General features: G+C 37.4%; 2 protein-coding genes across 9 annotated transcripts; one reads left to right on the top strand and one right to left on the bottom strand.

Moving 5' to 3' along the window:
• Positions 1–1,796: 1,796 nt before the first annotated feature.
• Positions 1,797–20,271, top strand: supt20 (SPT20 homolog, SAGA complex component). 5 transcript variants are annotated; one of them, XM_066650384.1, is made up of 24 exons: positions 1,797–1,860; positions 2,614–2,703; positions 2,854–2,889; positions 2,998–3,123; positions 3,228–3,354; positions 4,703–4,806; positions 5,073–5,189; positions 6,203–6,256; positions 6,623–6,762; positions 7,675–7,831; positions 8,061–8,117; positions 9,436–9,510; positions 9,636–9,805; positions 9,950–9,982; positions 10,185–10,302; positions 11,200–11,311; positions 11,543–11,689; positions 14,238–14,520; positions 14,708–14,841; positions 15,447–15,502; positions 15,627–15,743; positions 15,946–16,045; positions 16,528–16,616; positions 19,486–20,270. In XM_066650384.1, the coding sequence occupies exons 2-24, from the start codon at positions 2,701–2,703 to the stop codon at positions 19,636–19,638; spliced, it is 2,508 nt and encodes an 835-aa protein (XP_066506481.1). In that variant the 5' UTR covers positions 1,797–1,860; positions 2,614–2,700; the 3' UTR covers positions 19,639–20,270. The 5 variants fall into 5 exon arrangements, with proteins under 5 accessions (XP_066506481.1, XP_066506483.1, XP_066506480.1 ...); XM_066650386.1 differs by having other exon boundaries at positions 1,800–1,948; positions 14,711–14,841; positions 19,486–20,271; XM_066650383.1 differs by having other exon boundaries at positions 1,800–1,948.
• On the bottom strand, positions 20,226–27,028 carry exosc8 (exosome component 8). 4 transcript variants are annotated; one of them, XM_066650389.1, is made up of 11 exons: positions 26,889–27,028; positions 25,516–25,552; positions 23,489–23,552; positions 22,907–22,980; positions 22,770–22,815; positions 22,578–22,683; positions 21,409–21,454; positions 21,223–21,319; positions 21,017–21,158; positions 20,571–20,677; positions 20,226–20,473 (listed from the first exon to the last, which is right to left on the bottom strand). In XM_066650389.1, the coding sequence occupies exons 1-11, from the start codon at positions 26,903–26,905 to the stop codon at positions 20,355–20,357; spliced, it is 855 nt and encodes a 284-aa protein (XP_066506486.1). In that variant the 5' UTR covers positions 26,906–27,028; the 3' UTR covers positions 20,226–20,354. The 4 variants fall into 4 exon arrangements, with proteins under 4 accessions (XP_066506486.1, XP_066506487.1, XP_066506488.1 ...); XM_066650390.1 differs by having other exon boundaries at positions 21,017–21,137; XM_066650391.1 differs by having other exon boundaries at positions 20,339–20,473; positions 20,571–20,672.
• Between the last annotated feature and the right edge of the window lie 38 nt (positions 27,029–27,066).

Raw genomic sequence — 27,066 nt, 5'->3', positions numbered from 1 at the left:
TCATTGGTCATTATAGACCAGCATTGTAAAGAAATTAACCAATTATAAATATTTTTAATCGCCAGTACTTTTTTATTTGTTGTCTGTGGGGCATTTGCAGAATCACTGTGCACAAACCAGGAACACACCCTGGATGGGGTGCCATCACAGGGTGTCACACACCCACACCTATGAACACATTTGCATGGCCAATAAGCCTCAGCGTGTGTTTTTGGATTATGAGAGGAAACCCACGCACACACAGGGAAAATATTAAACATGTCACAGACACCCAAAACAGGGCTCAAACCAACAAAACCAGGAACTGTGCTGTGACAGCAACTCTAGCTATTTCACCACTATGCCTCTCTATTTAATTATGCAGATGTTTTGAAAACAATGTTCAAATAAGAACAAATTTCACACTAATATTTAAAATATATAAAACAATAATTTGAGTATTTGTGCTTTTGCTTATTCAGCCTTCCTCATTTTTATCTACAAGGATGTGGCTAAGGGACAAAGTACAATGGTTGAGCTGTGATACCTTTCAGGTCTAAAATGAAAAGAGCTCAATGCTACTTTTGTAACACACAAAAAATAAATACAAACTGTATTTGTTTAAACCCTAATAAATGAATATTTTCCATAAATGACAATTACCTCTTAAACTAAAGGCACTTCTATTTCAACAGGTAATGATTAGCATCTGAAATGCTAAGTGTAACTCTGGTGCTACTTTAAAAAAAATGTAACATTGTGCACAATATATAAATTAAATTATTCAGTGTGATGTCAAATTTGTCACAGTTAAAATTACAGAGTAGTGAACCAGAAGTGGTCTTTTTCAGAAGTGGAAGTTTTTTTCCTCTATAAGATACCTGAGAGGAAGCTATGAACATGAAGCTATGAACTCGTCAGTTTAACCTGTTTAAATGTCATCTCTGTTCGCACAATATGAAGGACAGCTAGTGTTCAAATTATGCAGTAAATAAAATTAAAAAAAATAATGATGTAGAGATAATAGAGATGTTTTTCTTTGGACAGCGACAATAAAAAATAATGACCACACGGACATGTTAAGATTAAAAACATAATTTTCATTGGTCTCTTTAAGTAAATAGAGCTGCGGATGTCTGATGTCTGAGAGTTTGTTTTGGTTACACCCCTACCAGGCTTGGTTTTACCCCTAGGTTAGCTGCAGGTGATTCTGTTGGGGGCTCTTTTTACCATCTTAACATTTGAAAATTTCACTTGACATTCATTGTAAAATCACACTATTCTGCTAGCTTTCATTCTGATTTTTGTTTTTTAACATCTGATTGTGAAGCTGAATTCGTGTCATTATTGCCATTAGCCTTTACCATTACAAGTTGTGTCGCAGTAATGACAATTTTTTAAAGAAAAAATGAATAGGTCAAGAATTTGCAATTACATATAATGTGAATTGTAAATTATATACATTTCATTGTATATACATACTATTAAATTATTCACATTTCCAGGCATCAAAACAACTTGTCCCATAATTAAAGAACCACCCATGCATGTCCTGTAGACATAACCTCTGGATCATTTCACCAACACAAGAGTCAGTTCTGTACAATGCGCCATTTTTATATCAAAGCACCATGACTTAATGTATAATTCGACGTATAAACTCTGCGAATTAAAGATATGTCTGTAATTTTCCTTTACTGTTTCAACACGCTTTATTATTGTATGTTACTTTGAGAATCCGTTTATCGGGTGAATCGCTCGGTTTACTGAATCGAATCTTTGTGGTGAATTATTTCCCTGAAATGGCTCGGCTCCTCCGCTAAAACCGCTCCGCCTCCGGAAGATTGGATTTTGTTGTTACACTGGAAGAAAATGGCTGCTGTGAGTTTTTTTCATTGAAGGCACTGAAGGAGCATTTGTCGTGGTTTGTTACTGTGCATTCTCGAGCTGCGAGGATGTGCCTAATCTGGCAAGTCCGTTTGAATTTTCTTCGTATTTGTCTGTTAATGCCGTCGTGTCCTATGTCTCGGAGCCCAACGAACTTCTGCAGCTTTTTTGGCAGCAGACTCAGCTCTTAGCCACAGTTAGCAACGTAGCTTAGCTTAGCTCAGCCCAGCTAGCTTGGCATTTGCAGGGTAAAGCTGAAGTTAGCTTCTTATTCGAGTTTTTCGTTCCACCTTAAATGGTGCATTTGTTCTATCTGTGAGCATCAACCGCCTCAATGGAACGGCTGGACCGTTTAAGGTGGAATAGAAAATTCGAACAAGAAACTGGCCAATAAGGAGCTGCTTCAGCCTCGTATTTGACGTGAAAACAGTTCCACTGTGAGGTTATTTTACCAAAGAATTGTTATTTCCCAATCATTGTTCATCACAGGATGATAATCTTGCGCTTCTTCAACAATAATCAAATTCTGCATGCAATTAAATATTGGTTGTACTGTTAGACATTTAATAACATTTTCAGTATTGAAACTAGCCTAATGGAGACCCAATGAACCTCCACTAGTTGTTTTCTTTTCTTGTTATCCGAGTCTTCTTTTTATACTTTAATGAAAAGGGGTGAAATATAGGTGAGTTGCTGTGGAGACTAGAGTGAGGAATAAGGGAACTAAAAATACCATTTTGACCTCAGGATTTGAATGGACTGTCAATGGATGTGACAGATTTGGGGTAAGGACAGCATCACCTCCTGTCACACAGCAACTGGTGGTGGATCACAATGGTAAGCCTCCGTGTGTCACTTGTTTTCTAAATGCTTTGCATTGCTTTCATAGTCTCCACTTTGTGGTTTTCCATACTTAAGAATTGTCTACAAATTCTTAGATATCATGCATGATTACTACCAGTATTTAAGCTTTGTTCTGTTTTTCAGCAACAAGTCCTAGAATATGCATTGGATCGGGCTGAGGTATGGTATCTCTGTAATAATATCAAAGAGTGATTCATCCTTTTTTTGTCATTTTTCAGTAACAGTTGTGGTTTTAGTTTACTTAAATGTGACTGTGTCTGTGTCCAGTACATTGTTGAAAGTGCTCGACAACGACCGGCTAAGAGAAGGGTCTCCTTCAGCGGGAGGAAGTCTTTATATCAGAAACTTTATGAGTTGTACATTGAGGAGTGTGAAAAAGAGCCAGAGTTAAAGGTAATACTCTCAAATAAACATTACACTTTGAGTGACTTGGATATTTGAGAGCTTCACATGCTGCTTGTCCCACAATAGCGGTAATATTCATTCTTCTCCCACAGAAGCTTAGAAGAAACGTGAATCTACTAGAGAAGCTGATTTCACAGGAGTCAATCTCATGTCTGGTGGTCAACCTATACCCTGGAAATGAAGGATACTCATTGATGCTCAGAGGCAAAAATGGATCTGGTATTGATATATTTTTAAATTCAACTCTTATACAAAACCTCTAAATTTTACATTAAGCAGATGTTACACTATGCAACTTTTAGTCAGATTTTAACCCAGATTCCAGTTGGATTGAGTCTTTGTTAGACAGCTGTAGTCTGCAGATTGTGATGCAGTTGGAATTGACCGTTTGAGGGCAAGTCCTGTAGCATGCAACGGGGTCAGTCGTTTTTTTTTTTTTTTTTTTTTTTTTTTTTTTTTTTTAATGAATTTCTCATAGTGTAAACTGTTAACCATATTAACAATTTCTTCAATAGTGTATGAAAACAGAGTGCAAAAACGTAAACACAAGAAGTAGATACAGGAAACTGGCAACATGTTCAATTATAAAACTCTGTAAAACCATGGAAAACTATAACACTAACACAAGCAACGCGATGGGCTACTTAACAAGCCACTGCAGCCTTTATTTGAACTTTGTTTAATTTTCCTTTTCACCTTAAATGATGCCACAACTGCATCATGGAGTCTGTGTGTGCTGCACATCTAATACTTCTGAACAATTTAAGGTGGAATATAGTCTCATGAGTTAACCTACTCACCACATCTCCCTCATGTATGTAGAGTTTTATATGTTTAAGCAGAAGGTGTTAATTGTGTAGTATATTATCCCTAGTTGTTTAGTGCGTAACTGACATTTTGAGTGTCCATAAAAATGTTAAAAACTGTCTGTTTTTTTTATAATTATCATTATGAGGAAATGATCTTCTCTTTTTTTGTTTACATTCAGAAGTTCTGCATCTTTTAAGATGGAACAGTATGTTTGAGGGGAAAAATGAATGTGCCTAAAGTTGAACTTGTTTGTAAGATCTTATTTACTGTTTGAATTACAACAGAAACTCATTTGTGACTTGAGTTGTTTAGTTTTGTAACACTTACGGTTAGTGTTTACTTTCATGTACTTGGCGCTCTCGAATTTAGAGTCAGTTCTATCTACAGCAAAAATAAGTCGATATTACCCAGCTACAAAGCAGGAATAGAGCAATATCCTTTTATCCAGTTTCGAGGTGTATTTGTTGTCTTAAATCTTCCAGATGTGGTTTCTCTGCTGTGAGCAGAGAAAAAGCCCAGCATTCTGGACAGAGGTTTTTTGTTTTTGCTCATTTACAGACACTGGGGGTTTGTAAACCTTTTAGACCAGTTTCAAGCAGCCTAACTGACTGCAGAGCTAGCAAAAGGTGTGGAAAGATTCTTAAAATTATTAAAGTCAAAGTTCCTGAATTTATCATTTCTACAAATTTAAGGCACATCATCTGAGGCTACATTACATCTGCATAGGCTACATTACTATTTGTATGTCTTTTGTTAGATTCAGAGACAATTCGGCTTCCATATGAAGAAGGTGAATTACTGGACTACTTGGATGCTGAGGAGCTACCTCCTATCCTGGTGGACCTTCTTGAAAAATCACAAGTAAGCATCAGTGCTGAAGAGAATTTGGTGAAAACTTTCTTTCATTCATTTTTAGAGTCTTTCATTTAACAACAAATGCAACAAAGCTACAAGATTTTAACTAGCAAAAATCTAAGATATATTTAATGGCATCATAAATTTTTAACCCACAACATATTTAACACTTTTATTTGTTTATTATTAAAGCTTCAGGAAATAGACATTTCTTAAGTGATTCTCCTATTTAAAGTTATGTTTGTACTAAGCATTTTAACTCCTTTATTTAGGTGAACATATTTCACTGTGGCTGTGTAATCGCAGAAGTCAGAGATTACAGACAGTCAGGAAATGCAAAGATGCCTTCCTACCAGAGCCGCCATGTACTGCTGAGACCCACTATGCAGGTGAGTGTTAGAACATATACTGAAGTTGCTTTTGATTGCTGAATATTTCTTTAAGCCTAAGAGCTCAAAAATCATTAAAGGGGAAAGGTTAACACAGTTCCCTGTAGTCTTAATGAAAAGACCACAGGAGTCAAAAACACAGAACTTTTCTTACCCTGTGTAAACAGGCTTCTTCAGAAAAAAATCGGTTCTTTATATGAGAATGAGCCACAGCTTAGTTCAGTGCAGCAGACCAAGAGTGAGAAGCGAAGAGAAGATAACTTTGTTTTTAGCTACTTTTGGTTTTCTTTCTTTTCAGTTCTTGTTTCACCATGTTTAGTTTGTGCGTTTAGTTAGTGTGTGAGTTTTCAGTGCTTATTGTGTCTAGTGGTGTGATTTTGAAGAGACTCTGACAAGGGGCCAGGACAATATTGAAGTCTCTATGCTCCATGTAAGAAGCAGCAAAATACCCAAAAGATTTGTTTTGTTCAATGCATTCTGATCTGGTCAAACAAAAAGCCTGACAGGATAGTCTTGTTTCAAAATCTTTGTGTGGTTAGATGTTCCACATACTCTAATGAATATTCTAATGAACTTAATTTTTCCCTGTATTGTTCCCTGAACTGGATTTATTTTTCCCCCCATAATGTCCTCTTTAAGCATATAAATCAACCAAAAAGAAAATTATAATTGTGGGTTGATGCCAGTATCCAATATTTTTCATGTGCACATCTGTCAATACATTGAAATTTATAAAATGTTGAAAGAGGGACTATATTAACTTGTTGCGTGATATCACTTATTTGTATAAGATTGTGAAGTGCAAAACATCAACATTACTTAAACATGTTGCATTTTCTGAAAATATATATTAAATCTGTATACCCATCTCTTTAGTGCTAATAGTTTTAAGCAGTTATCAACAGATTTGATTTTTATTTAACTGTTTTTTAATAATTAAGAGTGATAATTTGTAGCTGTGGTAAGCATATATTCTTCCTGAATCCTTACCTTTTGTTTCCCCTTTGTAACAGACCCTGATCTGTGATGTCCATGCTATGACTAGTGATCATCACAAATGGACACCGGTAGGGAGCCTCCCAATTTAAGACATTTTAAAGGGTAGCCAGTCATAACTAAGGTCTTTTACATATATCAGCATTAAAGAGAGGTTAGAATATGGTCATCTGAAAATAAATCTGTGTTTTTAATATCATCAGTGGACCTTAAGGAGGATAACTTTAAGGAGAACTATAAGCACATGTGTAATTTAGGCTAAAAGCCTTTTAAAGTAATTGAATTCCTAATAATATGTACACATTTGTTATAGCAATTTGTCTTGTTCTAGATCTATACCTTCAGGATTGGGGAAGAGAATTGGTGGTGTTTACTGATCTGTCTTCATGCATTATGCTCTTTGCCAGATCTGGACATTCACTTTTTCCTCTTTGTAGGATGACAAGCTTCAACTGGAAAGCCAGTTGATCCTGGCCACGGCAGAGCCTCTGTGTCTGGACCCCTCTGTTTCAGTCACTTGCACCACCAACCGACTGCTATACAACAAGCAGAAGATGAACACACGTCCTATGAAACGGTGACTGATGTTCTCATTTCTGGAGGATTTTAGTGTTTGTGTGTGTATGTATGATTTAATGGAGCTTAAATGGTGCTTTCAAGATGAATGCTTGTAAGACAGGAATGTCTGAATTTGTTATTCTATTTAATTGAAGAATTTAACATGAATTGCTAACATGCATTGCACGTTAAAGTGACTTGCAGGGTTTTTTTCATTTCTTATAAACAGATTCACCTTTCATGTCAGTGATCTGAATTGGAGCACTTTTTGAAACTGTATATATGCAATTCAAATTCTGCATTTCTGTGTTACTTTGCACTGTTACTGTGTATATCTTGGCTAGTGTCTGAGTAAAAGCCAGTGTATGTGTAAAATTAAGCCATTGATAAGTGTCACATTCTGAGAGTAGTGTTAGTACCAGTGAGGGTAGTAGAAGGATAGAAGACAGAAGGCTCAATGTGTTTGGAATGTGGTTTTATAACTGTTGGTAGGACCACTGGAAAGAATGAATCTTGTCTTAATTTGTAGACTCTTTCTTATCCAGTGGTAAAGAATTTAAAAATGCTGGTATTGTACACAGAGTGCTTGTTTAAAAAGAGCAAATTTAGTCTGATGATTTTTTTTTCTTTGTTGTTTTCAGGATTATTTAATTGCTATTGGCGTTAACAAGAAATAGGTCAATCCCAGATACGTTTCAAGGAATCTTAATTTCCTGGAAATTTTAGTTCCCATCCCTATCTAAAGCCCCTGATCCAGTTAATCATGGGTTTTAGGAGGATTCCTATATTGGGTGTGATGAATCCAAACCCTTCAGGAAAGGTTTTCAGGAAGTGACATAGAAAACCCTGGTCTAGAACATAGACTTTGGGTTTAGGACACAGTTATACACACTGAAGTAGTGCTAATCTGCAAGAGTAATCTGTGTTTCAGCTGTTTTAAGAGGTACTCACGAGCGGCACTGAACCGGCAGCAGGAGTTGGCCCATCTCCCCACGCCGCCCCAGCTTAGACTGCTTAACTACCTGCACAAAAGGAAAGAGAGAAAATCAACGCCTTTTGTAGACCTCAAGATCTCCAAAGCTGGCAATGTGAGAGACTGTTTACAATTTGAAATGAAAAATCTTACATGAATGCATTGACTCAATTTTATAAATGTTTGCAAATCATGCATAAATGAGTCCTTTTGATTTATTACTCTGTCTGGAGTGCAGTGTATTTATCTTGGAAGTTGGAGCCACATCTATCTAAGGATTTATTTTACAGATCAGCAAATTACAAATAGTCATTGAAATGCAATGTTTTTTTTTGTTCCCCCAGTGTGTGGACATGTGGAAACAAAATAGTTGCCAACTAATTGCCCCAGCAGAAATTGATGTAAGTCATTCTGGTGCAGATATATACTTGTTCTTATCCATATCACGTACACTATATTGCCAAATGTATATACTCATCTGCCTTTGCACTCATATAAACTTGAATGGCCTCCCATTCTTAATCCAATGAGTTAATATGATGTTGGCCCACCCTTTGCAGCTATAACAGATTCAAATATTTTTGGAAGTCTTTTCACAAGGTTTGATCATACTTCCAGAAGCACATTTGTGAGGTCAGTCACTGATGTTGGACGAGAAGGCCTGGCGCACAATCTCTGCTCTAATTTATCCCAAAGGTGTTGGGTTGAGGTCAGGACTCTATGCAGGCCAGTCAAGTTTTTCCACACCAAACACACTCATCCATGTCTTTGCTTTGTGCACCTGTGTGCAGTCACGTTGGAACAGGAAGGGGGCATCCCAAAAGTTTTCTCACAAATTTGTGAGCATGAAAATTTCCAAAATCTCTTGGTTATGCTAAAGCATTAATATTTCCTTTCACTGGAACTAACACCATAATCCCCACTCCACCAAACATACTTGTCACAAGTACCGTTCTCCTGGCAACTGCCAAACCCAGACTCGTCCATCGGATTGCCAGACAGAGAAGCCTGATTAGTCACTCCAGAAAACACTGCTCTAGAGTCCAGTGGAAGTGTGCTTTACACCACTGCATCTGACACTTTGCATTGGCTTGGCTGCTCAGCCATGGAAACCCATCTCATGAAGCTGTCTCTTTGCACTGTTCTTGCTCTAATCTGAAGGTCACATTAAATTTGGAGGTCTGTAATGATTGACTCTGTAGAAAGTTGGCAACCTTTGCACACTATGTGCCTCAACATGTGCTGAACATGCTGTGCATTTTACATGGCCTACTACTTTGTGGCCGAATTGCTGTGATTCCCAGTCACATCCACATTATTATTATACCACTGACATTTGACTGTGGAATATATAGTAGCGTGGAAATTTCACGACTGGACTTGTTGCACAGGTGGTATCCTATCATGAGAACGACCCATTTTTTCACAAATTTTGGTAGAAGCAGTCTGCATGCCTAGGTGCTTTGTTTTATACACCTGTGTCCATGGAAGTGTTTGGAACACCTGAATTCAATGATTTGTATGGGTGAGTGAATACTTTGCGCAATATAGTGTATTCTCGCTCTCTCTCTCCCACTACTGTATGAGACTACCAGTTGTTGTGCACAGTAATTTATGGATTTTCATTGTGATGGTTCCCTCTGATTCCATTGTATTTCTGAGCCTGTATGCAGTGAATTTTACACATACATTTTTTTTTATTTTGTATTTTGTCTATAGGTGGAGAAGTATGCTGTGGTGGAGAAGTCAACTAAACTGGAGGATACTCAGCCTACACAGGTTTGGCCTGCTCAGGTAAGATCTTCCTGTTAAATACATTTATATTTATCCCATGGTTAGAATTAAGCATATGCATATTTGCTGAACTGAAACCTGTCTGACTAAATATGTTGATGGTTGTGGTCTTCACATTTGTTCAGGATTTAAAAGATGACTACATTTTTGAGTGTGAAGTGGGAGGCCAACCTCAGAGGACAAAGGTCACTGTCTTCCAGTCTGTGGGAGATCCACTGGTGTATGGGAAAATTTACAACGCCAAAGACCCTAAATCAGATGATGATGTTTCAGATCTGCACCTTATTCACCCACCGTAAGAAAAATATTTTAGGTTTTACATTAAATAAAATTTAAATATTGTGCTACTGTAATGCCATATTAATTTGAGGACAAAGTAAAATCCTGACAACTTGAAGGAAAAATGTTTTCAGAACAATTTTACTTTATCTTTCACCAGATTCCTTCTTGGTTCAAAGGTAGATGCTGAACGGTGAGTACAAGAGTAGTAACATGACTTGCCATTATGTCATATTTTCCTGTGTTTTGTTTCACTGAGTCACTCAGGTTTTATTTATTTATTTTCCATTTTTTTGAAAACTATCAATAGGTAAATTAACAATTACTGTTCTAAACATATTTGTGATGTTATGTGTGAGTAATATGTGTAGTTCATTCTCTGTTATTTTCCACAGGTTTTTGGCTCAGTATAAAGATGTTTATGAAACTGATGTAAAGTGTGAAGTGAAGATATTGCACAACTCCAGCAGTCTTGGAGCACAGAGCCAGCTCTCGCCTGCCAGGGAGACAGAGGTGAGACACAAAGGGACAGTGAGACCCATGTGCTGCTCGGTTATTCAGTTATTAATCATTATAGGGGGTGTTTTAGCTCTTACAGACAATTACAATTATGTGGAGATGTTTGCTGACAATAGAAAACCTGTTCATATCTGTTTGTCTGTCTGTGGTGTAGTGTTTATGATTATCTGTGATCCGTATGGATCACCCTCGACTTCGGGGTTCACATGAACTGTGGATCAATCGCCAAAGTTTATTCATTTTGATTAATTACATTTTTTCTGATGCAGAGCCTCAGTGAAAACTTATACACACTGTTTCGAGTGAACTAAGCATAAAACCGTTTAGGATTGTAAACTCTGTGCCACAAGCGATGGTGCTATTGAGCACAGTATTCACTCTGAAATTACTCTCAAAATAAAATTCACTAATACAAAGGAAGCAGTAACACACAATACTGCAGAGTCAGCCCTGGACTTTGGGGTCCAAGGGACCTGTTGGGACTCAGGGAAGCTACTGTATTATTCTGGTTTGTTTAGGACTGTTTTTGGGGTGGTTTGATGCATGTTCACTGTAACTGTTCAATGTTGGGGAATATGAGTGCACTTAGATTAACAAGGCACCCGTTAGTTCCGCTTGACACTACATGCTTGTGTATATGTGAGTTGTGTGTGTGTGAGAGATGGTGAGTGAGGTTCCCCATTTCTCAGTGTGGGGTTAGACCCATTCTGAACGCTTCTTTGATGCTTGCTACAATATTTTAAATATTTTACACTTGTCTCCTTTTTCTATTTTGTTGTTCTAAAAGTTTTGTGATCCATTACTCTACTACTATCTTTTAACCAACGAAAAACCAAGGTTTTGGTTAGATTTGAGGTGTTGTTAATGGTTGTACTGATTCTGATTTTTAAGACTGATGGATTCTCAGCATTAGTCCAGTCTTCAGTATTGGGAAAGGGAGTGAAGCACAAACCTCCCCCCATCAAACTGCCCTCCGGCTCTAGCTCCACTACCAGTTCCTCAGGTAAGAAGCAACTGATGGAAGACGCTTCTCTGCTTGACTCTGACAAAACATACATGTACCAAGCTCAGTTGTTAGTTAAAATAAGGTCTGTCAGTTATATTTTTCATGGACCAGGCAGTCTAAAAATAGCTGATAGCTGTAGAATCCCCTGAACTGTGTCTAAAAAATTTAGCAAGGAAAACGTATTTGTTGTTTGCACTAGTAATTTCTTTACCATGCTTGTTTTTGCAGGTAATCTTTACAATACACAAGCCCCCAGTGGCCATCTAAAGTGCCCAACCCCTCCACCTAATAAGGGCCAATCTCTGTCACGGAAGCACTCCATTGAATTGGGACAAGTAGGACTACTGTCCCCCTCTGCACTCTCCCCGATGCAAAGTGAGTACATCCTCTGTACAACTACTAGGTTCTCATAATATGTCTGACTACAGTATAAAGTTTTGTTTTTGTCCTGCACTACTAGTTCTTACACATATTATTAAAGACTTTAAAGGGAATGTCTACAATTGTGGGAAATCACACTTCTATCTGGTTGTTTACATTCAGAAACTAACCGTCTTTTAAGGTGGAACGGTGTGTTTGAGTGGGAAAACTGACTCTTTTGTACTTGGATGACATTTAACTTGTCTGTAAGTTTTTATTCATTGTTTGAATTATCACAGAAACTAATTTGTAACTCGAACTGTTTAGTTTTGTAGTACTATCGTTAATGCAGTTAGCCATCTTCCGAATTTGGATACATTTCCACATTAAGGTCCAAAACAGCCAAAATAAAGGCCAACTTATACTTCTCCATCAAACCTACTTCGTAGGCAACGCATTGAAGCGAACTGTACACCGTAGCCTTTGGCATAGCCTGACACACACCTCTCCAGAAATGTAACTATGCGTCATGTTGACGCAGACTGCAACAACTTTGATTAGCCAGTAGTTAGACATTGTTTATGTTGAACCGAAGAAGTATAGAAACATGAACTCCTATCCTCCACAATAGAGACTGAAGACAGCAGCAAGTTTATGGCAAGGGATTTCATCAGACATTGTGTGAACCTCAGGGATGAATAAAGATTTTAACAAAGGAAAAATACGGACATCCCCTGGGGGGAAATTAAATCAAAGAGAAGCGGGACCACACAGAAAAAACGGCTTTGTATTTGTTTCTTTCCTGGCACCTCATATAAAATATGCTCTGTCCCAAACAACAACCTACTCCCTAAATTGTGCACTTTAAAACCTAATACTACAGCCCTAGCATTGTAGCGGTGTAATTGCAGAGCAACACAGACATCAACGCAGATGTATAAATGCTCATAATAACGTAGGGCTCTTGCATAGCCTATGGTGTAGGCTCTTTGTCGAGTCAGCACAGAAGTGTAAATCAGCCTTTAGTCTATATTACCAACCTATGGAGCAGTAATGAGCACTATCCTCATTTCAGTTAGTTTTTTTCAATGTTTGGAGTTTTCTCTGTTGTCTAAAAATACTCCAGAGTCCTCTGCCATGAGTAGAGAGAAAGACTAGCATACCGGACTGAGCCAGTTTATATTTCAACTAACACAGGCACTGGAGCTACATTTTAAAAAAAAAAAAAAAAAAAAAAAAAAACATCAGACTGATTTCCAACAGACAAACAGACTACAGAGTGAGCAAATGGTGATGAAACATAATATAAATTATATAAAGTGGTATTTATTTATTTATAATTACACTTGTGAACTATGCATTTAAAGCACCAAACTGTGCAAGACACCAGCCTTTCTGCAGGACTGGAGCTTGGAACATTTTTCCTTATGTTTGCAGTACAGAAACAAAAATTGCAGATATTCACCAGGAGACCTTCTGGCTTATTAAGCCCATGATTGTGAAATTTGTATTTTTCCTACTTGGGAATTTGGTATGGTAAACAGAAAATCAGTACCTTTACAGTTAGTTCTCAGTCAGTGTTCAAAGAACAAATGTCCTGTGCGCTCTTAATAGTAATAACATCCCTATCATAGATTTTTTGAAACACTGTAAGGAAAACCTAATGCTGCATGTGACTTTCACATAAAACTTTCACATAAAAAGGTGCATACATGTTAAAGAAGAACAAAACAAGCAAATTATTGCGACTGCTATACATTTAATTAAGGTGTTCCAATCACTTCCATGGCCACAGTTGTGTAAAACCAAGCACCTAGGCATGCAGACTGCTTCTACAAATATTTGTGAAAGAATGGTTCGCTCTCAGGAGCTCAGTGAATTCTAGCGTGGTATCGTGATAGGATGCCACCTTTGCAAAAAGTCCAGTAATTGAATTTTCTCACTACTAAATATTATACAGTCAACTATCAGTGATATTATAACAAATTGGAAGTGATTAAGAACAGCAGTAATGGGGCCACGAAGTGGTAGGCTACATAAAATAATAGTTGTCAGCAGAAACTGAAGCGTATAGTAAATTGCTGCAAACTTCATGTGGCTTTCAGAATTGCAGCAAGCGTTTTAAAAGAAATAAAAAAAAAAACGAGGAGGTCAATTTATTATCAGTTATGCACTTTAATAGGTTACAGATGGTGCATGGGGCAGGTGCCACGCAGCGGCTCTCGACACTTGTAGCAGTATGTGAAGGAGAGGCAGTGCTGTTAAACCTTGTTTTAGGGCTGTAATGATGCGAAGAACGGCCACGTTCTTCTTCAGCCGATTTTCTGTTTTTGCCTCTGGATTTAGTCCTAGGCTACAGAGTATTTCTTGGGCTTCGTCTCGGCTTGTTTTTCTTGATTTTGCTTTGCCATTTGTATGATAAAATCCAAATTGCTTGTGGACGTATGGTGCCAATTGCATGTTTACTTACTTGCTACAAAATTGTTATATGTAATTTCAGAGATATTCATTTTCTTTTCAAACATTATATGGACTGGATTATTTGTGCTTTCTCCCATTTCAGGGTCAGGAACTCCCAAGCCATCTACGCCCACCCCGACCAACACACCCTGCTCCACACCACACCCAGCAGATATTCAGTGCTCTACACCTTCAGTGACGCCCACCCCCCAAGACCCAGCCATGTCTCAGCAACCGGCACTACTCACCCCCTTTCCCCAGCAGCAAATGGCTCTACCAGTTATGACCATCCCCCTTCCCACATCCATCAGCACGGGCACCACATCTTCACAAGTTATGACAAACCCTGCGGGGCTCAACTTCATCAATGTGGTGGGCCCCGTCTGGTATGATATTCCACCCTGTTTATTTTAAATTTACACTGTCTCCCCTATAACATTTGCACATATATTTCTGCAGTCAGGGAGCATTCCTTCAATGTGCATTGCAAAAACAAAAATCGTACATGTTTTAGATTGATCTATGCAATTTTGTTTGTGTGTGTGTTTGCGCATGTGATTGTTTTGCACACAGCAGTCCCCAGACTTTAATGACAGGCTCTAACCCAATGCTGGGCTGCAGTCCTGGGATAAACCTGAGTGGGATTTTGCCTCCAGGAGGTCTAATGTCTGGAGCTTTGCCTGCCATGCAGCCTGCAGCCCCTGCAGGTATTCACGTCCTCATTTACACTTAAAGCTGTAATGTCCTACATTTTATTTGATATGGCAGCAAGCAACTAATTTTAATGTAATGATATAGTGTGAAAAAGCATCCTGAGTAGAGAACAGAGTCACACACCCTCTGTTTGTGCTGTTCATTGCTCTTTGTTTTCATATTTGTCCGCAAGTGTATGTTACTCCCGTCCTGTAGAAATGTTTACCTGTTCCACATTTAGTTTTTGCCTTTTACAAGAGATATGATAGCGATGTAGGTTCAGATGAATGTGACCTTCTAAATATTACTCACCAAAAAACATGTTCTTCATCCAAAAAGGCCTCTGACAAAGAATTATTAATGTTTCATTGTGCTCCTGTATGTTTAGCAGCTGTTTTCTCTGGGCACCATGCTCAGAACATAGAACAGAACAGAGTGGGGAGGCATGGCTGAAGGGAAGGGCGTGGTGTAGATGACGCATTTGTTTGTTTTAAAGTATTGATTTCTAGTGCAACATCTAATGACAGGAATGTCAGGTATATCACCTTTTAACATTGTATGCTAATTATGGCTTATGTTTTAGCAAACACACACTGTTCACATTCTGTGTTGCTTCCAGGTGGTCCTTTTGGCCTGAATAATACCCAAAGTTTGCGACCACTGGGTCTTGTGCAGGTGAGAATGGCAGGGTCCAAAACCTACCACTTTGAAGAATTGGATTAGGTTGTTTGTGAAGCTATCTAATTGTCTCTCACTCTCTATCACTTATTTTCCTTCTCCATGATGTTGTGTGACTCAGATCCCTACTACACCACTCATCTTTAACTCTTTGCAGCAGCCTCAGCTCTCTCAGTTCTCTCCACAGCAGCAGAGCAGCCAGTCTGCCACCTCCAGCCCACAACAGCAGGGGGAGTCGGTGAGTTAGTCTGAATGCTGAAAATAGACACTCCAGTTTTGGGTCTAGCTAAAGACTACATAATACATTAGAAATGGTATTGTTTATGTAACTGTACATGATTAAGTGGTAATTTTGATAAAATGAGTAAAATGATCAGTTATAAAACATGCAGAGATTACTGATCACTACCAGTAACTAGGAATTTGTTTTCTATGTGCAGACTGAACAAGGAATGACTGCAGAGCAGGGCCTTGCTGCACAGCAGACTGCTGTCATCAACTTCACTGGAATGGGGGGATTTATGTCTCCGCAGACAGCAGGTGTGTAGCCATAATGTAAACATAGATGTGCACCCATCCACTCGAAACTAATGTTCCATTTTCTCCCTCTTATTGATTTTTATGATCTACACATTAAAGTATCTCTAATGGGTACTAACACATCAGTAGATGTACTAATAGTTTGCTGATAACTTGTAGTGTATTCCACCTGACTAGTTAACAAGACAAAATCACATTTAATGAGATTTTTTGGCCATTTTGATTCTGTGGGTTCATTGTTTGATTTACATGAGGTGGATGCCACTTTCCCTTTTCTCTGCTACATTCTACCTTTTGTTTCATTCATGTGCTGCCCTACTCTTTCCTTCATCCCCCCTTCTCTTTTTTCCCCTCTGTCTTTTTATTTTCCTCTGTTCCCTCTCTCCCCTCTCTTCCCTCTTTCCTTTCCCATTTTCTGATTTCCTTCCTCCCCTTCCCCCTCATCTGCCCGGTGCTGGCCTTGGCCCATGCTGGCACGGTAGTGCTGTCCCAGCTGGGTTGTGGTCTGGAGGGCTCTGGGTCCAGCCTGCCATCCCCAAGGCTCCAGCAACAGCACCAGCCACAGATCCAAGTAATGCAGCAACTTTGACCTCATCCACCCATAGACATCTGTATATCAGACTGCCAGTACAAATTGAGCCTCACGTAAATGCAGAATGGACCAACTGTCCTTGCTCTGCTTACATAATTCTTGTTTTGGATTTGAAAATTCAATTAGTTCGTATAATTTGGGTGAAACATGGTGACAAAAAAAATTCCTTTTTTTTTTGTGATACTGTATCCTGTCCAACTTTACATGGCATCTCATAAGAGGGCTGGGAATAACTTTTTACTCTTATAATATTATGCAATAGACTTGATAAAATAAGTCTACAAACTTTAAATACTGTATTTTTTAGTGCACCTTTTAATTTACTGGAAATAATTTGTGACATTTAAAATATTGATGCATGCTACATGACTACATGTCTTTTCAAAGTGTTTTGTTTAGCTCATCAAGATGTTTTAGTGCACAGATGATTTTTACTGTCACTTTTTTTTTTTTTTTTTTTTTAAATCAGCAAAATATGTAATCTGGGCATCTTAAAACTTTTTTTGTACGCATGTAAATTCTATAAATCTATAATAGTTTGTTCCAGAGGAGGTCATACTTTGACTACTTACACATCAAAACTAATGCTGCCATCCAGGACATAAGTTTGTGCATAGTTACTTTGCTTATTTTAGCACTTGGTGCACTGAACTGAAACATAGTCTTAAACTCTACACACACATATTGAGTGTGCCTGGTATAAAGCTCCTGTGCAAATATTTGCATCTACTGTGTTGCTAAACATTTTAGGAGAATGGGTTATTATCCAGTGTTGGCTAATTTGCTAAATGTGTTGCACTGGCAAAATGATAAGTCAAAAAATGTTCCCAGCTCATAGTTTCATATTATACTCATCTTATGCTATGTTATGTCTTAACATAGTTAAAAAGACCAATACAGTTCTAAAATACCATTTGGCCAGTTGTTTTAGTTGAGCGCATTACAGCAAGGTTTGAGTCTTGTATATAAGATGTCTATGTGTAAACTGTACCGATTGAATGCCTTATGCCACACAGCTGCAGCATCTGCTACTGTCATTCACAAAGATAGCTTTAATCTCCATGGCTTTCTTCTTGGTTTTTGTACTTTTGCAGGGGGCTATGCTACTGTGTTTGAGTTTGCCTGTCCCAGCCTTTTGTTAATTTTTTTTTTTTTTCTTAGTTAATAATTCAAGGGATGTAACGAAGCATTGTGACGATGCATAGTGGAGGTGGACAATATCACATTCTGTATTCTATGCTGTTTAAACATCAGAGGTCACAACTGATTTAACACACAATAACACCTACACCACATTCCTGCCCTCGTTAGCATTGGAGCTGCTTCTAATTTCCAGAACTGGGGAGTGACAGTACCCTGCTCTGTATAAAGTCTGAGGTGATTTTGATATTCCTGTTTCAAAAGAAAAGGCTCTGATTCACAGACTAAAACATGCTCTTTTTACTTATATTTCTCTCAGAATTATCTAAAAATATATATTTTAGAGCAGTGTATATTTGAAAAGTAGAACATTAAAGGTTTCTGGGGGTACAATAATTTTGTTTCAAAGACACATTTCTGAGTTAAGTGTTTTGTCAAAATTTCTTTTATCCTGCCTGCGAGAGCACTGACTAAAAGGGGTTAAGTGTTTAAAGGCTGGGCTAATCACCGTGAGCTTGTTTGTTTATTTTGATTTCAATTAAAAATTTATTTAAAGTTTGGATGAAAAATAGCACCATTGTTCCTGGTATTTTAATATAATGGCAGGAGATTAAAGTTCAAATATCATGATTGTATTGTGAACAGCATGCATCGTTACACCCCTAAATGATACATTCAAGTAGGGCTTGTGGCACCCTGGTTTTAAATACTGCTTAAAACACGTGTTCAGATTTCTTATGGGGGGGAGGAATTTATTTATATAGGAAACATGTACTAGAGACAAGAAATATACATACATATTTTTAACTTATTTCCTAAAATGTATGTGTTTATTTACTCTGGGGTTTTCACGGTTATATGAAAAATACAGTGTTTGAATACTTCATGATAACCAACCCCTGCTTATTTCTTACAATAATTTGTCATTGCTCCTTTCTTGGACATACATGCAGTAACAGATAAAGCTGTGATAGCAGTTGAAGTTGCTGACTTACTGACACTTGTTGCAGTTAAAAGGAGCATGGGAGGGCAGTGTGTCTAGTCCCCTTATAGTAAGATGCGATTAAACGTTGATTTGCACTGTTGGGCAGAGTTCTTGTGCCACTGGTGTTGCTTGACTGTTACTCCTCTTCCTGATGTATTCCGTTCATTGCTACCAAGTCCCTGCTCCACCTGTCCAGCCTTCATCTTTTGCTGCTTGCTTTCCCTTTGCCTCATCAGCTTTTGCTAACTCACTAGTCATGTTTTCTCATGTATCAAGTGCCAAAATACATCAGTCTGGACTGCTCTCTCCTCTCACAGTTAACATGCTTCAACAAAATTTGATACACTGAGCACTCATCCGATGTATTTAAAAAAAAAAGTGTGTGTGTGTATATAGTATGAAAAATTAAGTTCATTATATCCTAGGAGCATGTATTTCAGTATTGCCATTAATATAACTATTGACTTGGACTTGCCATTTTCCTTTAGGAGATAGACAAGTCAGTTATTCATAAAGTTTTGTTCATGCTTTCACTTGCATGAGAACTCTTAGTTGTTCTAGGTGTTTGAGGTGAATTGGACAAGGGTATGCCAAATCTTTATGGAAATGGAAATTTGGATTCAGTTGTAAAAGTTATTTAAGATGGAAGGCTGTGAGGGGAGACTTTGTAGACTGTAGATTCATGAACATAAACTTAATATAATCTCTCTTTCCTGGATGCAGTTGCAATTCTTGCAACATCAAATGCAGCAGCAGCAGCAAATGGCTATGGCAGCGGGAGTGGGAGCTCAGGCAACACTGCCACGGCAACATTCCGCCAACCAACCAAGAAGTAAGAGGAAACGCAGCACGCCCCAACCTCTTCCCAAGTCCTGACTACCGACTCAACCCACTCATCAAGTACACACCCTTCAATGAGGAAGACACTGTGTTTGGTCAGCATTTTTCCTGACTGACTGTGACGACCACAATTATTTTCGCTTTTTTTCCCATTGACTTTGTAGCTGAGGACATGGTATCATCCACTTGACTTCAGGCCAAATGTGTATGTACTTTTGAACAAGGATTTTTAGAGTGTGGACATTTATTTAAGATCCTATTTTTTTAAGAAAGAGATATGAAATGAGTTTTCTTTTAGAGCCCTCTAAGGAATGCTCGACTTTTTCTCCTTCCTAACGTCCCTTTCTGTGGGAGCCTGCTGGCTGAAGAATTGAGTATTCTGAAGACAATTTATTCTGAAAATTTGTGTTACTAAAGAGGGTCGTGTGCCTAAAGCTCCTGCTGGTGAACAAATTGTGAAGGAAACTTTCTACAGGCTGGATGGTGGAGTGATGGGCCTTATTCTCCCAGCATGCAATTGTATGTGCAGTTTTTATACAGCACATTTTAAATGGCATTTGTTGTACTGAAAGGGCAGTCTATGTATATTCTTATGGGGGTGGGGATTCAAGATCAGGGGTGTGGAATACATTTCTGAACACATGGCAAAAGTTTTGTAAATGGTCTTTGTCAGCGGTTTTATTGTGATAAAAAAAGAATATATATATTGACAGTGAAAAATACAACTTTTAGATAAAAATGTTGTCTTGTTTTTATTTAGATGGTTTTGTGCTCTCTATGACTTTATCAATGAGTCTGTCAATTTCTCTATGCCTCATCACAGCACGGGTTATGCAGTCCTGAAGCTTTTCTGCTGATAAAGGTGTGCCTCCTGGGGGAAAGGAAAAAAAAATCAGGCTGAGGAATCAAAATTCATCTCTACTTTGAAATCTCAAGGTATAATTAGCATGTCTAAACAGGCCTCTCACCTGGTTTGTGGAAAGCACATATCTGATCATCCTCATCTGTGACTGCAGTAATTAACGATGAAGCCAGGCTTTCCTCTTCTGCTGTAGGGTCCACTATGATCACTGTACTTTAAACAAAGATGAGACTGATCTTAAAGCTGGCTCAAACAAACTCAATGAATGGTTCCTACACTCTCCAAAAGTTACATAGTGTAGTTTCTGCAGTGCTAGGCCAGAGGCTTTACTCTCCCGAAAAATAATTTGAAGGTTAAAAAAAAATAATAATCCTGTTAAGAGCAGGAACTACTCAATTTTTTTCTCAATACAGATCAATGACAAAAATGCAGCCTGCAGGAATTAGGAAAGACTATAAACATTTAATTTATTTAGCATATTTTATACTTGTACCAACCAAGAGTATCATGGCATAAGAGCCACACATCACATAAATATAAAAATATTCTTACTCATCAAATACTGCAAAGGTTGAGGCTACAGGTTGCTTGTTGATGTGTAGATGTCTCTTGTGCTGGATATCAACATCTGCCAAGTCTGTTTCTTTGTTAATCGTGACTGTGGGAAGTTGGACTACAAAAGAGAAATGGGTGACTAATAATTTATAAACAGACTTAGTAAAGATATTCAAAATCTATGAATCATGAACATTTCTTACTGTTCTTTAATGCTGCCAGTAAAGTTATGACACAAGCATCGAGTAAATTTCCATCATAATCCAAACATATAATATCACAGTACAGGACCCAGCAAAGCTGAAACGCACACATTCATTCAATAGTTTAAAATACATTTTTTATATGTCCTTTCCAAATGAAGTAATGCTTTTAATTTAATGTCCTACCTTTGATTTCTCAATGCACAGTTCTTCTTTCTTTATTATTTTAGATCTTCAAAAACAATCAAAGCATATATATTGTCATTTCAAATTGAAAACGCTGAATGTCATTACTGAATAACCATAAGCATTACATTGTAGGAAAATAATTTACAGATGGCGCAAGGACACAAAATTAATGAATGGAAATTCTGGTTTCTAAAACAAACCTCAATCTTATCCTCCTGAGACCCAGAGTTTTGCTTTGTTTACATTTGATTTTACCTAGCTATTTGGGATTAATAGGATATAACAAGTATAAAAACTAATTAGTTTTTGCAAAATGGGTTTTGAACCTAAAAAGTAGAAAAAGCACAACAAAACCAAAAAAGAGGTGGAACCAGGAGGCCAATATTTGTTACAGGACTGTAAGGTATTGGTCGAATGAAATTAAATAGACCACTAACACAACAGATGTAAACAAGGTTACAGTGTGCATACAGTAGGGAACGTGAGAGTCACTGATGAACCATAAATCTGCATGGGGCAAGGAGATGATGCTGTCAGATTCTATCCAGCCTAACATAGAAGGGTCAGTGAAAAGGCTCCATCCTGGCAAGTTGATCTGTCAATCATTATTCCACAAAGATAGAACCATCACTTTTCATTAATAAAGTGCATACCTCAGATATTTCAAGCCTCAAACTCATCTGGAAATATATACCATAAGTATGCATAATTTTGTTTGTAAGAGGTTTGTTTCTACTCACAAAATACTGCTGTATGTAATATCTGATTTATTTGAAACCAACTGAAAATGCAAAGTGAACATCCTTAAAGTTTATTGATTTCATAATTGTTCTCAATTTTAAATTGTCCATGTTTTACTATTATCAAAATTACTTGTTAAAGTTCAGAAAACAAGTGTACCTTTACGGGTAATTCTAGGTTAGTAAGTAAAAGGACTACATTTGTGTTGAAGACATAGAGACACATTGGTCCTCTCACCACCGCTGTAAAAAAATCTGATCCACTTCAGGTCAAAACTGTTTGAATAAATTCTTGGTTCTTAAACAGTGGAAGTGAACTGTACAAATATAATTAATCCACAGCATGTATGAACCAAGGTGGCTTAGAACTGCAATTAAGAACCAAAGCTAATTGAAAGAGGGAGGCAAAATAATGATAGGTCTTACCCATCAATGACATCAGCAATGAACTGACTTGCCGCTTGGGCCTGTTCTCCAGGGGGTCCGGGTCTGAATCTGGATGAGCACAGAGGAGGAAGGTCTACGTTTGGAACTGAGGCACAAAACAGACATGGCAGACTTCAGTCAGAATAAAAAAAAAAAGCCCATTATCTATAATTGTGACTAATTCACACTTACCTATATATCCTTTATCAGGAGCATCAGTTGAGGGAGCTGCCAGTTCCTGTTTTGGAGCATAGATGTTTACATTACTTTTCTTTGAAAGACATGCAGTATTTACTATTTCTAATGTTTTAATGTAAGATGATCCTTACTGCTTTGATGCCGCAGATGACTGTGGTGTTTCCAATTTTCACCAATGCTGAGCCATCAGCCGTGTTAATAGAACCTACACACATGACACTTGACTATTTAAATCGTATGATGCATACAGCCCTCAGAAATGATGTAGCATCTTTGAAACTTAAAAACAAACACATTCTGGAAATTAATACTCACAGAACATCTTATTAATTATTATTTTTAATAATAATTACCAATTTGTAGTTTGAGTCGAAGTTTCAGGTAATGAAATCATTATTTTGTGATACAAAGCTAAATATTGAGAAGCTGTTAGTTTTAATACTATATCTATATTTTAAAAAATTGCTAATTATCTTGAGATACTATGTTACATCATTAACATAACACAGCCAGGAAGGGATGGGGGGAAAAAAACAAGCAATGGTAGGACCATCTACTTTGCAAAAGCAGGCTTCTGTACAACTGTGGTTCATCTGCATATTTTCCTCTGTGTAACTTAACTTGTTTAGTATAACAACCTACACCAAAATTTTATTCTTAATGTATGTGAACAATAGAGGTTATACCCCAGAAAACACATTATTACAGCTCACCAATATTTAATGTTGTTAGTCTGAACTCTCCCAGTTCCCTGCCATCTGGTCGGCAGTTTTCTTTCTGTGTGGAAAATAGCATTACCTCACTTTAGGCAAGGCAAGTTTATTTATAGAGACATTTTCATATACAATGGAAATGCAAAGTGCTTTACATAACAATACAGAATCACTAATTTAATAGCAATTAAAATAAGAATTAAAACAATGTAAATTCAAGAAAAACATTAATTTAATAATATTCTACATTGCATTGCTACTCAAAAGCACAGGAAAACAAGAAGGTCTTTAGTCTAGAAGTCTTGAAGACTACAATATTTGGCGCAAATCTGATGTATGCCAGGAGTCTCTTCCAGGTGCAGGCAGCAAAGTGACGGAAAGCTGCCTCCCTCATGTGGTTCTATTCTGAGGCATTACTGGCTGACCAGTCCCAAGTGATCTAAGGGGTCAAATGAGTTCATACACTTCAAGCTTATCTGAAAAACATGTTGGTCTAAACAGTTTATTAATTTATAAACAATTAATAGGATTAATTGGATTAAAGGATTAAAATACAAAAAGTCCTGTGGTTAATTGGCAACCATTGCAGTGACCTGAGAACAGGATTGATGTACTCAGTTCTCTTGTTCTGGTAAGAATTCTAGTTGCTGCATTTTCAATAACTGTGGACTTGGGAAGTCCATTGAAAGTACCATTGCAGTGATCAAGCCTGTTGGAGATGAATGCATTAATTCATTTTTAGGTTAGGTTGTGATACATAACCTTTGAAATGTTATATGCTCTTAAGGTGGTAAAAGACAGATTTTGTTTTTGCATTTATTTGGCCATTAAAGTTCAGGTCTGAGTCCAGTATTACACCAAGGTTTCTGACCTGAACTTTAGAGCTCTGGTGTTAAGCTGAGCAGTGACCTTAAGTCTATTCCTTACTGCCAAACACAATCACCTCTGTTTTTTTAGTTGTTTAGCTGGGAAACTTTAGCATAAATGTAAGTGACTATACAATATCATAGACTATTTGTTCAAAAGTACCTGGACACTTGTTATAATTCAATTCAGCTACCTTTAGGTGCATGTTCTGATATAGGAGTTCAACTGCACATGCATCTCCCTAGAGAAACAATGTTAACTTCCTTGGGAATTCTTGAAATACTAACCAGGTGAAAGATCTACAAAGTTAGGCTATTTGCCTAATTATGTTAAGGCCCAAAAATAAATATTAACTTAATTTTCAAATTAGTATACGATTGCAATGGTGTGGTAGGCTATGCAAACAAAATGTATTTAGATTTTACCTCAGATTACAGGTAAGGAATTTTTTATTTTTATTATTATTTATTTTTATTTATTTATTTTTATTTTTAATTTTGAGTTATGCAGGTTTTAGCAATGAAAATTGCAGTGGTATTGCAGTGTTTTATAACCACAAGAGTTCATTTAATGCAGGCTATTTGCTTTCACATTTGGGCTCACGTTTCTTGGGAAGAATTCTGTTAGCAGTTTCTTTTCCTCAGTTTTTTGTCTTTCTTGCCTCTCTTTTCTTTTCTGAAAATCGGATTTTGCTTTCTTGGGCATCATCTTCCATAGCATGGATACGACACACACTGCTGCTCAGCAGAACAAACACTAAGGTAAATGTGTCTGGTTTAAACACCCAGTGAAGGCAGACTAAACCGTTTTGTGCAAGGGGTGAAGGTGCCTGTCCTCAGACACAATATGTAGGCTAGGACACAAAAATTTAATCCATTAGTCAACCGACTTAATTACCCAAAACTTTACACCTCCATTAATTAGCAATATTTTTTGTGATCTTTAAATGATATTAAAATTTAAAGGAAAATAAGATTCCAGACTCTTCAAGGGCCCTCCCCCTACTAGGGGCCCTGGTAACTCAGTCCCACTTTTCACCCTACTATGACGCCCCTGACATGAGGTTTTTCACAGCTTAAAAACATCAGATATGCTATTACACTTAAATACACTTTATACATTATACATTGCACTTTAAATATTAATATAAGGCAGCTCACCAAGAAACTTCTGTGGTACTCCAGTGGTTCTGCAGTCCTGAAAAACATGCATAAGTAGTTGAGAATGACAGGTTGTCATTGCCACAGCACTCTTGTTCAAGTTGAATTGCAAAATACATGACAATTAAATGTTAATGCATCATTTAATAGTCCATGTACTTCAATTGTCATAATGAAAACAACATAATTTATTGTGGTTTTATATTTAAATCGTCGTTTAAATAGTTTTAAGTGTAATAGTAGTTCACATTGGTGGTGGTAAGTGCCACAAGGTCATTTTAAATTTGACTTTGAATGTTCCCTTACAGACTTTTATTACATTAAATGATAACAAATATGCTAATGTACTTTGTTTAATAATGAAATATAGTTTAATTTTACACTTTGTGCCGAGAGATACATAATGGGTATTGTGGAGGGCAAAGTCATATTTACTGCTAGTTTATCATCACACTGCCTTGTCAAAAATGTAGTCACAAAGACAAATATTCTACATTCATTATCCATTTGATCAGCTCAGATATTTTGGTTTGTGGACTATTTTCAGTCCAGCAGTGACAATGAAATTCTTACCAGCAGCACTGCTGTGTCTGATCCACTTATACAAACTCAATCCACACTAACAAGCCACCACTGTTTCATACCAGAATGATCCAACATCAGATCATACCTGCACTGTGGGTTACAGGGGGATAAAATATTATGCAGCGCAACAGATTGAAAACAGTCCGTAAATGCCGAACTACAATGTGCTCCAGTGGGGCTGATGAAATGTACAATGAATGTAGAATATTAATATGCGCTGCTATTTTTGGTCAAGCAGTGTATGCAATAAATAAATAAATAAATTGTGTCGGTGATGCCTATGTTCCCAGTGTTGTTTTATTTAAAAAACTTGGGATCAAGATATCACCGCAAACTGAGACTGTATATTTTTCCAGATTTAATCATTTTGCAGTAACTCAATTTTAAAAACCGAACACAGTACGTGAATGTTGTAATAAAATACATGTCAAAATCTTTAAAAAGTATGCACCTAGCATAACAAATGAACGTGGGTGTTGGCTTAATGGAATGTTTTCAGTGATCCTTCGGTAAAAAAAAATATAAATGTAATATATATTTTAGACCTATAATTTAGCACGGCTTTAAAGGTTTTCAGCACATTAACACAAGTAACAAATACTCGGGAAGTTTACTGGGGTGGTCGCAGAAGTAAAGGCTTAAAGTAAAGTCCCATTAATGGCCCAGCTGCTCAGCTTATCTACTATTAAGATTTCCCCATTCTTAGCAGCCTGAATCAAACCCATAGCCTAAAGTAGAAGCATAAACGTGGTCAGAGAAAGAGGAACATGCTACTGCTGTGAACTTACTTGAATCCCGCCGCCATGATGTTCAGCACTCAACACGTGAGGAGGGCGGGTGACGTCAGCGGGAAGTAAGCGCACAATCCTCCGGTCCTGCGGGTGTCGCTCCGTGTTTGAACCGTTACAGAAACGAGGGTCTGTTTGAGCGCTGCTGTGTGATGATGTGGAGTAAAAGAGGTTCATT

The sequence above is a fragment of the Hoplias malabaricus genome, chromosome 18 (genome assembly GCF_029633855.1).
Source record: "Hoplias malabaricus isolate fHopMal1 chromosome 18, fHopMal1.hap1, whole genome shotgun sequence".
Classification (NCBI taxonomy): Eukaryota; Metazoa; Chordata; class Actinopteri; order Characiformes; family Erythrinidae; genus Hoplias; species Hoplias malabaricus.
This window is presented reverse-complemented; position numbering and strand designations above follow the sequence as displayed.